Source organism: Lithobates pipiens, unplaced genomic scaffold (genome assembly GCF_037356315.1).
Source record: "Lithobates pipiens isolate NorthernLeopardFrog02 unplaced genomic scaffold, aLitPip1_a1.2 Scaffold_1, whole genome shotgun sequence".
NCBI classification, from domain to species: domain Eukaryota; kingdom Metazoa; phylum Chordata; class Amphibia; order Anura; family Ranidae; genus Lithobates; species Lithobates pipiens.
In genome coordinates, this window is record NW_027507685.1 from 14,791,172 (window position 1) to 14,807,128 (window position 15,957).

At 39.2% G+C, this 15,957-nt stretch overlaps 1 protein-coding gene across 4 annotated transcripts in view; it reads left to right on the forward strand.

The window, feature by feature from the left end:
- Positions 1–15,957, forward strand: part of LOC143977373 (phosphatidylinositol-binding clathrin assembly protein-like) — a 114,484-nt gene that overhangs the window by 35,992 nt on the left and 62,535 nt on the right. For all 4 annotated transcript variants that reach the window (XM_077478791.1, XM_077478774.1, XM_077478800.1 and 1 more), the window contains exons 3-10: positions 1,538–1,613; positions 1,748–1,850; positions 1,937–2,030; positions 3,948–4,059; positions 6,859–6,965; positions 7,523–7,564; positions 12,376–12,461; positions 14,797–14,920. In XM_077478791.1, the coding sequence (XP_077334917.1) occupies positions 1,538–1,613; positions 1,748–1,850; positions 1,937–2,030; positions 3,948–4,059; positions 6,859–6,965; positions 7,523–7,564; positions 12,376–12,461; positions 14,797–14,920 (744 nt within the window). The remainder of the gene's footprint in view (positions 1–1,537; positions 1,614–1,747; positions 1,851–1,936; positions 2,031–3,947; positions 4,060–6,858; positions 6,966–7,522; positions 7,565–12,375; positions 12,462–14,796; positions 14,921–15,957) is intronic.

Sequence of the window (15,957 nt, forward strand, 5' to 3'; positions counted from 1 at the left end):
TTACCAACGCAATGAAATGGATGGAGGAATACCACCTGCCAGGACATTGTATTCTAGCAGCAGGACCCGCCACTGTCAGAATACACTGATTAGTGGTCACAACCACTGATTAAGAACTTTTTCCAACATATCCCTTTGACAGAAATTGATCAAATGATCTACATTTGTTGAGCAGTCTCTGCTGAACTGGCCAAATTTTTAATTTCACACGGACAGACCGATTGGGTCCACCTGTTGGTTTTTAAGGTGGACCTGATCAGACAGACCATCCATTGCGCTCCAAGGAGCGGTGGATATAAACGGACACCCACCGAAATCCGATCCCATCTGCTAAAAACAGATGGGGGGGATTCCTCTATCCCATTGGATGGCAGTCGGATGTAAATGGACAGGCAGCCCTTTTATATTCGACCGCCCATAGAGGACAGGGGGCTGTGTTGGTGTCTGCTCTGCATAAGCGGAGCAGACATGAACCTCATCCGCCTGCTCAGCGGGGATCAGTGTAGGGCCCGAAACAACTAATAAATTAATAGATTATGAAATTAATCGATTACTATTTTAATAATCGATTAATCGGTCACTAACATAATGGGGTTAAAAAAAAAAACACTAAAATTAGTCCTTTATAGTACAAAAAGAGCAAATCGCTGCTGTAAATATTACTTTCAATGTCCCATAGTAAAAAATGAACCCCTTACAGTAGCGATTATTTGCTCTTTTTGTACTCATTTTAGTTTTTTTTAACCCCATTATGTTACTAAACATCTCAGGCCTGGGTCACACCTCTGGTGTTTGTTTGTTTTTTTTGTTTTTTGGTGCTTTTTGCAGAAAAACACTACAGTTCATTTACATGGTTTCCTATAGGATATGTTCACATCCATGATTTCTTCATCTGCTGCGTATTTGGTAAAGACCAGGACTTTTTTTTTAACGCAAAATGGTGCTATTTCGTTTTTTTGGGTTCAATATACTTCATTGGAGAAGCTGCAGAAAAGCATGTAATAATGTATTTTTGCTGCAATTTATGTTTTTTAATCTGCCCAACAACAAATTGGCCAAGAAAATGTGGAAAAATGCAAATCGCAGCAAAATTACCTTTTTTATTTAGTTTTTTAAAGGTTATTAACAGATTAATTGAAAGAATAATCGGCCAACTAATCGATTATGAAAATAATCGTTAGTTGCAGCCCTAGATCAGTGTATGTTGCTAATGTTGCTCATCCACTGAGAAGCCCATCACATTTTCATGGTTCATCTGACTGTCCTGCTGTCTAAGGCGCATGTGGAGGCCTAAGTGATTAGAAACCAGAACATTTTACATGGTATTGCTGTGAACGATGCCAATAAATCTTTGATGGTCCATGTATGTATGATTTTTAAGGTAAATTATGTAACAGAATGAATAGATCTTAGACTTTATGTAGAAAGAAATGACTTCTAGATATGTCACTCTGCATGTAGCTTATTGTGTTACATGTTTTAGCACTTTTGTTTTAATAGTACACAGTATGTTTATTGCAGTTTGTACTCTTTTCAGCGATTTATTCAGTATCTTGCATCCAGAAACACATTGTTTAACCTCAACAATTTCCTTGATAAAGGTGCTATGCAGGGTAAGTAGATAATTTTGTTTCTTTGGTTTAATTTATTTCCTTTGTGTGTAACTTATGTGTACAGTCTTTGATGAAAATATTATTTCTTCTGTAAATATGTTTTACGTTTTTTTTTTTTTTTTTTTTTTTTCTAGGTTATGACATGTCAACTTTCATAAGGCGTTACAGCAGATATTTAAATGAAAAAGCACTTTCTTACAGACTTGTAGCTGTCGACTTTACCAAAATGAAAAGAGGGTAGGTCACCAAAGCATTAATTCTTAGCTACAGTCTGCATAGATATTGCTGGTTTCATTAACTAACTGTTTTTCTCTGTGTTTTAGGATAGATGGGGTGATGAGAACTATGGCCACAGAAAAGCTGTTGAAAACTCTTCCAATCATTCAGAACCAACTGGATGCATTACTAGATTTTGATGTAAGTGTGTGTGTGTGTGTGTGTGTGTGTGTATGTACACTACTGTGCCCAAGTTTTAAGCAGGTGTGAAGATATGCTGTAAAGTGTTTGTTTTTTTGTTTTATTTTATTTATTTATTTTATTTTTTGCTTATTTTTTTATCAATTTACAAAATGAGCAAACAGAAGAAAAATCTTAATCCAATAAATTGTGTGACTACCCTTTTTGGCTTCAAACCAACATCAATTCTTACATTTGCACACTTTGTACACTTGCACTAAGTCGGGGATTTTGTAGGATTAGATTCAGGTGAATGATTAACCAGCAATACCAAGCAGGTTTAAATGATCATCATTCATACATAGGTTGAAACGGTCATTAACAAAAACAGATGTGTAGTAGAAGGCTTAAAACTAGGTGAGGAACAGCCAAACTCAGCCACAAAGATGAGGGTATGGAAGACCGTTTCATGTCGAAGGCCATACACCATGACAAGACTGAGCACAGCAACAAGACACAAGGTAGTTATACTGCATCAGCAAGGTCTCTCCCAGGCATAGATTTCAAAGCAGACCGGGGTTTCAAGACAATGCTGTTCAAGCTATTTTTGAAGAAGCGCAAAGAAACGGGCAAAGTTGAGTACTGTAGATGCAGTGGTTGGCCATGGAAATTTAATGCAGCAGATGAGACCCCTCATGCTCATTTGCCTTTTGACATCAGAAGATTTTTAGCAGTTCCATCAGCGCAGAACTGTCATAAACTGATGCGACCCAGGTACACCCATATACTGTCTACAAGGCTAAGTGACTCAATGCAAACATAGGGACTAGGATACAGAAAAATGACAGCAGTTGCTCTTGGCTAAATTTGAAATATTTGGCTGTAGCAGAAGGCAGTTTGTTCGCTGGAGAGCGGTACAATAATGAATTTCTGCAGGCTACAGTGAAGCAAGGTGGAGTTTACTTGCGAATTTTGGAGCTGCATTTCTGCAAATAGAATCGGTTTGATTTTAACAGGATCAATAGTGTCCTCAATGCTGAGAAATACAAGAAGATACTTATCCATCATGCCATACCGTCATGAAGACCCCCAATTTATTCTTCTGTGGCACAATGACCCCAAACATACAGCCAATGTCATTGGGAACTATCTTCAGTGTAAATAACAGGGAGCCCTGGAAGTGATGGTTTGGCCCTCACAGAGCCTTGCTCTCAACATCAGTCGGTCTGGAATTACATGAATGAACAAAATGATTTAATGCGGCCTACAACCACAGTAGATCTGTGATTAGTTCTCCAAGATATTTGGAGCAACCTACCTGCCTGGTTCCTACAAAAACTGTGTGTAAGTGTACCTAGAAGAGTTGATGCTGTTTTGAATGCAAAAGGTGGTCACACCAAATATATGATTATATATTTGATTTAGATTTCTCTCACAGTAGTGTATGTGTACCCTTTGTATGTATATGTGTGATAGATTATATCTCTCCCTGTTGTATAAGGTTGGATAATGTAAAATCACAGCTTTGTTCCCAAGTTTGAATCCTTAGAATGAGCATTGTTATAGAAAATAGAAATATGTTGTATGCAAGACCGCCAGCAATAATCCCTGTGCAGTCGTTCTCTCCACCCTGACGGGAGCAGACAATGGCTCAGCAGGAGGGATTCCCCTGTAAACACTGTCTAATGGGAGAATCGAGCAAATCTCTTTCCTGCAATTGCTCCCTCAATGGCCGGCCTTAGTATTATGTTGTTTATATATCATTCTATAGTATTGGTAGTTCATTTATAAGTCTGTAACCTAATGTAACCACAGTCTTCCTTGTGGCTGATATTTGCCATACTTTTATATTTTAGATACTTTAATACAAGGCTTTTTTTTGTTCTACCACTTTACTTTCATGTTTTCTAAAATATATATATTTTTTTCCTATTAAAGGCAAATCCAAACGAATTAACGAATGGTGTCATAAATACAGGCTTCATGCTTCTGTTCAAGGATTCTATAAGGTTGTTTGCTGCTTACAATGAAGGTGTTATTAATTTGCTAGGTATGTTTGGCTCAAGTTTTATTGCCATGTTTTATAAAAAGTTTCTTCTTTAAGGCTGGCCATACATTATGCAGTTTTCTTGTACAGTTTTCGTTATGACCTACCCAATTCATATACAGTGCCTTTGCGAAAGTATTCGGCCTTCTTGAACTTTTCAACCTTTTGCCACATTTCAGGCTTCAAACATAAAGATATAACATTTTAATTTTTTGTGAAGAATCACCAACAAGTGCGACACAATTGTGAAGTGGAACGAAATCTATTGGATAATTTAAACTTTTTTAGCAAATAAAAAACTGAAAAGTGGTGCGTGCAAAATTATTCGGCCCCTTTACTTTCAGTGCAGCAAACTCACTCCAGAAGTTCAGCGAGGATCTCTGAATGATCCAATGTTGTCCTAAATGACTGATGGTGATAAATAGAATCCACCTGTGTGTAATCAAGTCTCTGTATAAATGCACCTGCTCTGTGATAGTCTCAGGGTTCTGCAGAGAGCATCATGAAGACCAAGGAACACACCAGGCAGGTCTGTAATGCTGTTGTGGAGAAGTTTAAAGTCGGATTTGGATACAAAAAGATTTCCCAAGCTTTAAACATCCCAAGGAGCACTGTGCAAGCGATCATTTTGAAATGGAAGGAGTATCAGACCACTGCAAATCTAACAAGACCTGGCCGTCCCTCTAAACTTTCAGCTCAGACAAGGAGAAGACTGATCAGAGATGCAGCCAAGAGGCCCATGATCACTCTGGATGAACTACAGCTGAGGTGGGAGAGTCTGTCCATAGGACAACAATCAGTCGTACACTGCACAAATCTGGCCTTTATGGAAGAGTGGCAAGAAAAAAGCAATTTCTCAAAGATATCCATAAAAAGTCTCGTCTAAAGTTTGCCACAAGCCACCTGGGAGACACACCAAACATGTGGAAGAAGGTGCTCTGGTCAGATGAAACCAAAATCCAACTTTTTGCCCACAATGCAAAACGATATGTTTGGTGTAAAAGCAACACAGCTCATCACCCTCAACACACCATCCCCACTGTCAAACATGGGGGTGGCAGCACCATGGTTTGGGCCTGCTTTTCTTCAGCAAGGACAGGGAAGATGGTTAAAATTGAGGGGAAGATGGATGCAGCCAAATACAGGACCATTCTGGATGAAAACCTGTTGGAGTCTGCAAAAGACCTGAAACTGGGACGGAGATTTATCTTCCAACAAGACAATGATCCCAAACATACAGCAAAATCTACAAAGGAATGGTTCACAAATAAACGTATCCAGGTGTTAGAATGGCCAAGTCAAAGTCCAGACCTGAATCCAATCGAGAATCTGTGGAAAGCTGAAAACTGCTGTTCACAAACGCTCTTCATCCAACCTCACTGAGCTTGAGCTGTTTTGCAAGGAAGAATGGGCAAGAATTTCAGTCTCTCGATGTGCAAAACTGATAGAGACATACCCCAAGCGACTTGCAGCTGTAATCGCAGCAAAAGGTGGCTCTACAAAGTATTAACGCAAGGGGGCTGAATAATTTTGCACGCCCCACTTTTCATTTTTTTTATTAGTTAAAAAAGTTTCAAAAATTCAATAGATTTCGTTCCACTTCACAATTGTGTCCCACTTGTTGGTGATTCTTCACAAAAAATAAAAATTTTATATCTTTATGTTTGAAGCCTGAAATGTGGCAAAAGGTTGAAAAGTTCAAGGGGGCCGAATACTTTTGCAAGGCACTGTATAATATGAGGTCAAACCTAAACGCTTTCAGTTTGTGTGCAATCAGGCATGCCCTTGCACTACGTTGAAGGTAAATCTAAAGGAAATTAAATTAGGAAATTGTATAATGTATAGCTTTCATTTTGAGTAGCTGGTGGATGTGTGTAAAATTATACTCCTGAATTATACTCTGACACATGCTCAACTGCATGTAGAATATTCACTTTAAAATTTTCTGTAAAGAGCGATGGCTGAAAGCAAAACCCATAAATGAAAATGGTGGGGTGGGAGTGGTAGAGAACTTTCAGCTTTGTTGATGTGTAAAGAGCATCCTTGTAGGTGTTCTTGTGCTTGCTACTCTCTGCAGAAGATTGTCCGCTTAGAGCCTACACATCATGGGATGCTTTTTTATTTATTTAATATGGTTCACTCCATAGCCAGAGTCTTATCTCTGCGTACAGCTTAAAGGGTTTATGCACACGCACTGTGTGCCCAATATAGATCTCCCAGTGCTTTCTCATTCCAGGGAGATGCACATGCTGTGTATAGCCCCTGAATTTGCATGAAAGACTGTACATCATGGCCGTACTCTTGTAAAAACACCTGCTTCTCTGCATCAGCTTTACCTGTGCATGCGCATTCGGAAAAAAATATATGCGCAGTAAATGCTGATGCAAAGAAGCACAGGAGGCAGGCTTCTGTTTTTAGGACAAGTGACAGTGGTGAGCACATGGCTGGTGCCAGTGATGGGGGTACCAAGTATCACTGCACTCTAGGGGGGAAAAAAAACCAAAGCTCTGCTGATGGAAGTCACATTGAAGTCACTCCTGTCAGTGAGAGGCAGGGAAAAGGGAGTTGCTGTATTCCTGGAAGGAGGTGACAAGGGAGCTAGAGAGCAGGAGGTCTTGAGCGGAGCAGAGAGGATGGTTTAAGTGACATTTTGAGATGAGGTTGGTGATGCAGATGGGGGCAGAGTTGTGGGTGTCTTTGTATGGCTTATGAGTGCATTTGTCTTTTTTTACATTTCAGTTTTTACTTCCATTGAAACTGTTTTAATCCAATATATTTGTGTGCCATTTTTACTTCTTGTAGAAAAGTACTTTGACATGAAGAAGAACCAGTGTAAAGAAGCATTAGATATCTATAAGAAATTTCTAGCCCGTATGACCAAACTGTCAGAATTCCTTAAAGTGGCAGAGGTAAGTCCACTTAGTCATGCACCAAAGGGGCCTTATTTAGCTCTTGGCACTGGTACAGTAGCATGTATTGTGCATGACGATAAAATTTGAATGCTGCAAAAAGACTCTTGGTTTGCAAACTGTCATTGAACACAAAGCTACTACCACCTAAGTAATGCTTATCCTGCTTGATACCATTGTCATTCTTCTTCTTTAGGTTTGTATTGTGGCCAACAGCAACCTTTTTTGTTTTGTTATTTTTATATAAACTTTCTTGCCAAAATGTAAAGTTTGATTACTCTATTTCGTACTTGAATTGCATTAGCAGCAGTTGCATGATATTTACAGTTCAAAGATTGGCATATGCGTGCAAGTTTTAAATTGCCTGATTACTTTTGTAACGCTTGTGATATTTGTGGTTGGCAAGTGCCACTGTACCAGTCCATTACCTTAGTAAAGTCCCTTTTTTTTTTTCCATCATAATATGTGTGTGTAAACATTCAGAACCCACAGCACTCTCCATTGTCACTGCATGAAATAATGTACACTTTTCTTTTCCCCCTTTATTGTGAACTCAGCAAGTTGGAATTGATCAGGGTGATATTCCAGATCTTACTCAGGTCAGTGTGCATTTCACATTCATCTATATAGTATCATTTCCAATTCCTTCCTCTGTATGTTGCTTTAGCCATAAACCATTCTCCTGAGAAGCTTTCTCTTCCATATAATTTTTATATATGGAAACTATTCATGTGAACTGGTGAACTCGTATATCATCAACTGGGGGGTTTGGATAGTAACTGTTCCATGACTTCTCATTCTAACACAGTGTCACCTTCTTCTGGTAAGAATATATGACTGGGTCTGGTCAAAATGAATTGTCAACAGGTAGCTGAGGATTGAGATGTGTTTTGTAAAAGTTTATAGCAGTGAGCCAAATACCTAAAGCTACTATGCCTCTCTGATGTGCAGATTCATAATTTGTTTATAGACTGATAAGTGTATTCTAGGTAAAGCTACAAGGGGTGTGTGTGTGTTTTGTGATCTGAAAATGGTTACCACCAAAAAACTGATATTCATGTGAACTATAACTCTGTATTGGAGATCTACAGGAGATTTCAGCTAGTCCATTCTTGAGTATTTTTTTGATCCCATGATACAGCATTGGGGGTGAGTCATACAGCCGTGTGTGTACAGTGTCCGGAACAGCGTCCCACCTGCGATGGGTGTGGCCAGGTGTTTACATTCTGCTGTTAACAGGAAGCCTGTGCAAATCAATAACAGGATGGGACCAATCTCAACCTGATGTATTTGATTAATCCAGCTAGGGACAGATGAGCAGACTGTGTCCAAGGACTAACATTTGTACCTAACTGAAGGTAATCCCTCCATGTGCAGAACTGCAGAGCCTCTCAACCTGTCATCGATTTGTGCAGTCTGAAACTAAATAGAAATACACTGATCCGGGTGTTGTATCAAAATGAGTGATGTGTGAATGAACAGTGATCATATTCATGAAAATAAACAAATGTTTTATAATCCTAAAGTGGAATTAACCCTCTCTCTGCCAGGCTCTGTGCTCCACTTTTAAACTCGGGTGGCCAGACCATTTTTCCCTTAGAGCTTTCAGAGTTTGTAAAAGACACCCCATGCCACCCCAAACCAAACCTTGTCTTAAAGCAAATGACCAGTAGAATAAAAAGGTCCTACTGATTTTTAAAGCCCTGCAATATTTTCAGAAATATTTATCAAAACAATATTTTCGCTAAAAATGCACTGCAATCATCATTAGCAGATACGAACAACGAAATTCCTACTAAACATGAAAGCGTAATCTGTATTGCGATAATAAATATCAAATATTTGTAAATCTTAAATTGCACCTTTTTGTGAAATGATTGAATTTGATCATATGGAAACATTTTAAGAATCAAATTTCTCTAAAAATCTGAAGGTTTTAATTTTTCATTTACAGCTTTCAGAGTTTGTAAATGACCCCCCTAAGCCATACATTTCCTGAAGGCACATGACCTATAGAAAAGCATTACAAATAGAGGTATAGTCAGAAACCTATTAGGCCATCATTCCAAATACAAGTTATTGGCCATAAGTAACAAAAGGTGTGTGTGTGTGTGTGTGTGTGTGTGTGTGTCTCTATCTCATCATAATCTCTATCTCATCATAATCTCTATCTCATCATAATCTCTATCTATCAATTTGTACAAACTTCATTTTTACCAACAATAAAAAATGATTCACACTGGAATAACAAGAATAATAAAGGAATGATTTTCCACAATGCCTGTTGATATTACAATAGTCTCTCATGGACCAACCAAACAGGAATCAACCGACACGTTTTCCAAAATGAATTTCTTTCTTCAGGGGTGTAAAATATGCAGAATATTATCACTGGTGTGGTGGATCACAATTTATAAACAGCCATCAAGCATTAAAAACCAAAGGTTAACATCCATGATGCTGAAAGGGAATCGCACCAGCAGTCACAGCCCAAACAAATCTGGTCAAGCAGAGGTCACCAAAGTCAACTACAAATATAAATCTGCACCAGAGGCCCCAAGCAAGCTAACTGAGTCTGCAGGAGCCTAAGATTTCACCCATAATTTGATAAATGTGGGTTCAATGCTCTGCAGGCTCCTTAGAAAAAAAAATTGTTTACCTGCAAAAAAAAGTGCATAATTTTTTTTTTTTTTTTTTTTTTTTTTTTTATTAAAGGTGAATTTCTCATTTTGAACTCTGAATTATTTTATTTTTTTGCACGTTTATGTCATAATGTGCTAGAGTGCACTACATACTAGCACATTATGACAGGCTTACCTGTCAAAAGATGCCCTCCAGTGCTGCACTCAGTGCTCGGGCAGTTCCATCTTCTGCCGGTCTTCCTTCTGGGTTTGGTCTGTTCAGCCACTTTAATGACCAGCCCATGATGACATCACTCCCGCGCATCCACACGGCAGCCACTTCATCACCGATCTGGTGCTGTAAATGTACTCTAAGCTGCGGCTGAGTAAGATGGAAGCATAACAAGTGATCATTAAGGCCTCGTATGTCTTAAAAAAAAAAAAAAAAAAAACCCTGCCTGTCAGCGCTTTAATACCGCTTTAAAGGAGCAACGTTTGTCAGAAATATGCAGTGGACTGACAGACTAATGTATGTTCCAGGAATCGGTCCTGTTGGTTATAGTATAGGGCGCTTTTTTCTTTTTTTTTTTTTTTTTTTTGCCAGATCATATGCTACCTATTGTGGAAAAAAAGAAAAAAAAAACGTGCTGTCTTAAAGTGAGAAATAATAGCTGCTTCTTACTCCACAAGCTCTGTTGACTCATCAGGCATATGCCTAGTTAGGTTCAACTTGTCTGGTAAACCTCTTTCCTTTTGTTGGTGGAATATCGACAGACAACTAGTTCAGATTTATCTCGTGAGTCGCCTTAGGGATTTTCATTCTAATATATATATATATATATATATATATATATATATATATATATATATATATATATATATATATATATATATATATGTATGCACTGTTGGTTTATGTCAACATCATCATTATTGTTTGTAAATTAGAGTAATATTGTATGTATTTTATCATGATTTATGCACATCAGTAATGGTTTGTTACTAGTTTGAGCTGTCGGGGGAATCTAATTTTCACCTTCATTTTAGCTCTCCACTTTCCCATATGCTACCTATTGACAATGATAGAAAAAGTTGGCATGTGTAAATGTTATAGATACATTATATACCTGGCTATTGGCATATATACAACCCTAAAATAAGTGTATACAGTTTTTTTTTTTTGTTTTTTTCCCTTTTATGTTAAGGTATTGTTTAACCACTTCAGCCCCGGAAGAATTTACCCCCCTTCCTGACCAGAGTACTTTTTGCGATTCTGCACTGCATCGCTTTAACTGACAATTGCGCGGTCGTGCGACGTGGCTCCCAAACAAAATTGACGTCATTTTTTTTTTCCCCCACAAATCGCTTTCTTTTGGTGGTATTTGATCACCCCTGCAGTTTTTATTTTTTGTGCTATAAACAAAAAAAGAGCGACAATTTTGAAAAAAAAACGAATTATTTTTTACTTTTTGCTATAATAAATATCCCCCAAAAATATACAAAAAAACAACCTTTTTTTCCATCAGTTTAGGCCGATACGTATTCTTCTACATATTTTTGGTAAATTTCGCAATAAGCGGTTATTGATTGGTTTGCGCAAGTTATAGCGTTTACAAGATAGGGAATAGTTTTATGATATATATATATATATATAATTTTTTATTTTTTTAAATGGTGGCGATCAGCAAATTTTTTTTTTTTTTTTTTTTTATCGTGACTGCGACATTATGGCAGACGCATCAGACATTTTTGACACATTTTTGGGATCATTGTCATTTACAGCAATCGCTGCTATACAAATGCACAGATTCCTGTGTAAATGACACTTTCAGTGAAGGGGTTAACCTCTAGGTGGCAGTGTAGGGATTAAGTGTGTCCTAGGGGCGTGTTGCTAACTGTGGGGGGCGTGGCTATGTTTTACAAATCACTGATCTCTGCTCCAATCACAGGGAGCAGAGATCACTGTCACTTGTTGCTAGGCAGAATGGGGAGAGCTGTTTACAGGCGAGGCGATCGCGGGTATCCCCACGGCGATAGTCCGCGAGACCCATGACTGGACTCTCGGAGTTTCCCACGGGAGCACAAGCGTGCCCCCACCGCCTCTTAAAGGGCAACGTACAGGTACGTGATTTTTGCCTGTACGTGCCCTTCTGCCGACGTATATCGGTGTGAGGCGGTCGGGAAGCGGTTAATGATTTTGTGCAATATTTATTTTATTTTTCTTTATGGTTAGGTCTTTAAAAAAAAAAAAAAGTAAACCTTTTTCCATCTGTTATCACACACCTCATTGGGAGGTTTATACAGACAAGAGGGGCTGTAAAGCAGTCGTGTGCTTTACTGTCGCTTTAGCTAAGCCATAGTCCTGTATTGCATATTATGATTGCCTGTAAAACAAAGATTTTGTGTGTGTGTGTGTGTGTGTGTGTGTGTGTGTGTATATAATCTATAAAAAACAGTTAATGTTATTCCAAACAATAATGGTTGTAACTGACCTACATAATTGGGATATGGTCAAGTCTCATTGATTTGAGCCATTCGTGTCCCAGAGAGGGTATTGCTACATGTCTGTGATTTAAGTAATCTCAGAGAACCTGTGCTGCTTTATGTAGCAAGTTATTCAGCTGTATATAAAATGTATGTATTGCTTGTAAGAACAGCTATATAGAAACACATGTCCTTGTATCTAGATGGAATTCATGTAAAAAAACATGTTAACCTTTTGTTTAAGACTGCATGCACTTTTATTTCCAGTGTTTGGTTATCACTAACCGACAACTATTCTTCTTCAGGCACCCAGCAGTTTGCTGGAGGCACTTGAACAGCACTTGGCATCCCTTGAAGGTAAAAAGACAAAGGAAATGTCAGCTGCTAGCAGGTAAGTTGCACTGTAATAAAGTTTGTTTGGTCATTAAAATGTTGAGCTCAGTTAAATATATATTTTTACATATAATTACTAATTAAAATTACTTTTGAACAACTTCGTCCATTTTTCCTTATGAAGCCGTTTTTGGCGAAACATGTAGAAGTTTTTGGAGGCAGTATTTTAAGTATGGAATTGCAGAATTTAACGGTGTCGCTAATGGGGATTCTGTGTATATACCTATGACTCTGAATATATGTCTGTATCCATTTTATTGGAGTGTTGTGTATAAATAAAGAGAAGTTTTTTTGTTTTTATAATAACACGTAGTGTATATCTGAAATATGTACCTTTTTAAAATCCCCTATCCAGTACTCTACTATTACTCTATTTTTCAAATGAAATGGGATGTCGGTACCTTTTATGCATACAGATTTTTTGGAAATTGATCTCTAGCCACATTTTAACTCAGTTAAATATAATTAAATCCCTTCTAAGATTTTTTTTTTGGGGGGTGGTAAATGCATGCAATTGAGCCACGTTTTTACTGCCTCCATCCACTCCCTTTTAATCTGCAAGCCAGATTAAGGCAGCAGGTGGGGGGCATACACATGCATACCAAATATTCTCCCCCATTGCAGGTCACACTTCAAGCACCCACAATGCATGCTGTGAGGAGGTGACAAATCAGGTGATGTCAAATGCTCTCTAAAGAGCGATCCACGGTAGATGCAGATAATGCAAATGTTAACGGGTGGTTGTAAAGGGAAAAGGTTTGTTACCTCGTATATGTAAAGTTCTGCTTAAATTGACAGCTCTATATATGTACCTGTAATAGATAAATTAAGGTAAAAAAAACATTTCAGTGGTAGCTCAGCCCCCCTTAAATATCAGAGCCCAGCTCTTGATCCAGCGCTGTTCTGTCTGCAGCAGCTCTTCTGCCCTCTCTTAGGCTTGACTGAGCTCATGGGAGAGATCGGCTCCTGCTGCTGATAGTCAAAGCGTCTGAGCAGTGGGCAGGGTCGAGTGGTGCTGTGTGCCTAAATGTACACACACAGCCCGGCTCAGAATTGAGCCCACACAAATACCCCCATAGCAGATGTAGGACCCCTGAAGATGAGGTTTAGGGCCACTTTGTATATAACTGTTACACAGAGCCGTTAAGTATGTGTTTGTTAAAAAAAAATGTAAAGCAGTTTTTGCAGGTTCATACCTCTTTAAAAAAAAAATACAGATTACAGAAGTCTCCAGGTAGCCATATTGCATTTTCCACCTACCGTATATACTCGAGTATAAGCCGAGATTTTCAGCCTCTTTTTTGAGGCTGAAAGTGCCCCCCTCGGCTTATACTCGAGTCATCGCTGTCTGCCCGCTCGATCAGCGTGTCGAGCAGACAGACAGCGGCCATTCTATAATTCAAAAGCCGCGCCTCCGGCTCCGCCTTCGCCTGTGATAGGCGGAACACTGAATTTCCCAGCAGCCTGTGTTCCGCCTATCACGGACATCGTATCATCCTCGTACTACGGACGAGGATGATACGATGTACGTGATAGGCGGAACACAGGCTGCTGGGAAATTCAGTGTTCCGCCTATCACAGGCGAAGGCGGCGGCGCAGCTTTTGAATTTTACAATGGCCGCCGAGGCGCCGACGAAGAGGGCACGGGACGGAGGCAAGGCAAGGCACGGCACGGGACGGGACGGGACGGGACGGAGGCAAGGCACGGCGGCGAGGCACGGAGGCAAGGAGGCAAGGCACGGGACGGAGGCTCGGGACAAAGGCTCGGGACACAGGTAGGCTGGACACACACACACACACACACACACACACACGGATGGATACACACACACACAGGGATGGATGGATGGATGGAGACACACACACACAGGGATGGATGGATGGATGGATGGAGACACACACACACAGGGATGGATGGATGGATGGACACACACACACACAGGGATGGATGGACGGACACACAGGGATGGACGGACACACACACAGGGATGGACAGGCATGTCTTACCCTCGGCTTATACACGAGTCAATAAGTTTGCCAGTTTTTTTGGGGGTAAATTGGGGGCCTCGGCTTATATTCGGGTCGGCCTATACTCGAGTATATACGGTATTCTAGAAAATCTGTGCTGAATAAAATGGAAAGGTAATGTTAATTAACATGCAGTTAAAATGACTTGTTTAGTAGTTCTGTCTTTTTTTTATTTTTCAAAATATGAGTTTTGCTTTAATGAAAAATTGGTAACTGTAGTGTTTTCTTCCTTTCAAATGTACATTTAACCTATGAGGAAGAATATTGTGCAATGATGTGTAATTATTTTTTTTTATTTTTTTTAGAGCCAGCACATTATCCAGTGCAGTATCTTCTCTAGCTTCCACTGGTTTATCATTTTCTAGAATGGATGAAAAAGAAAAGCAACTAGCTCTGGAAGAGGAGCAGGCAAGATTACAAGCACTTAAGGTAATATCAAGAAAGCAATGTACCACCTTAGTCACAGAGTGTAACGTGTTCCCTCTCCTGCAGTCGCTGCCCACTCTGCTGTCTCTAGTAACAGCAAATGGGGGATCTTCTCCCTCCACTCGAAAGGTACTATTTTTTTCAAAATTTGGCCATGAGGGGCTCTGCTTCCCTGCCACATCATTCAGTCACAGAGTTCTGTAAATGGGAATCTACAAGTACCGACAGCTTTTGTAGCTGTCGGCTTGTAGTTCATGGTTTCTTCCTGTAAGTGTGTATCTGCCTGCCCGTATAAGGTACAAGCAGACAGATACACTGCCAAATCGGCAGGAATCCTCTATGGCACCTGTGATCTGCTGATCATTGGTGCAATGCTTTACAGGCTCCAAGTAAAAATTAAATAAATTAAAATGTATTTATTTTTTTACTCCAAAAAGATGTGCATTTATCATTCACCTTCCCTTTTCTTTGTACCGAAGAAAAAAAAAAGTATCATTCTTTTTTAAAAGATGATCCTTTAAATGTTTTTTTTCCTTGATTTTGTGCGATAAAATGCGGAACAAATATCATGCGACATAAAAAAAACTGCAACAGCCACCATTTTATTCTCCGGGTATATATATATATATTCTAGCCTCATCGGTCCACATAACTTGTTTCCAAAATGCCTCAGGCTTGTCTATATGTTCATTTGCAAAGTTCAAACGCAGATTTTTGTGGTGAGGACGTAGAAGAGGTTTTTTTCTGATGACTCTTCCATGAAGACCATATTTGTACAAGTATCTCTTTATAGTGGAATAGTGTACCACAACTCCAGTGTCTGCCAGATCTTTCTGGAGGGATCGTGCAGTCAAACGTGGGTTTTGAATTGCTTTTCTCACAATCCTGCGAGCTGTTCTGTCTGATATTTTTCTTGGTCTTCCAGATCTTGCTTTAACTTCCACTGTTCCTGATGACTGCCATTTCTTAATTACATTCTGAACAGATGATATTGACATCTGAAAATGCTTTGCTATCTTCTTATAGCCTTCTCCAGCTTT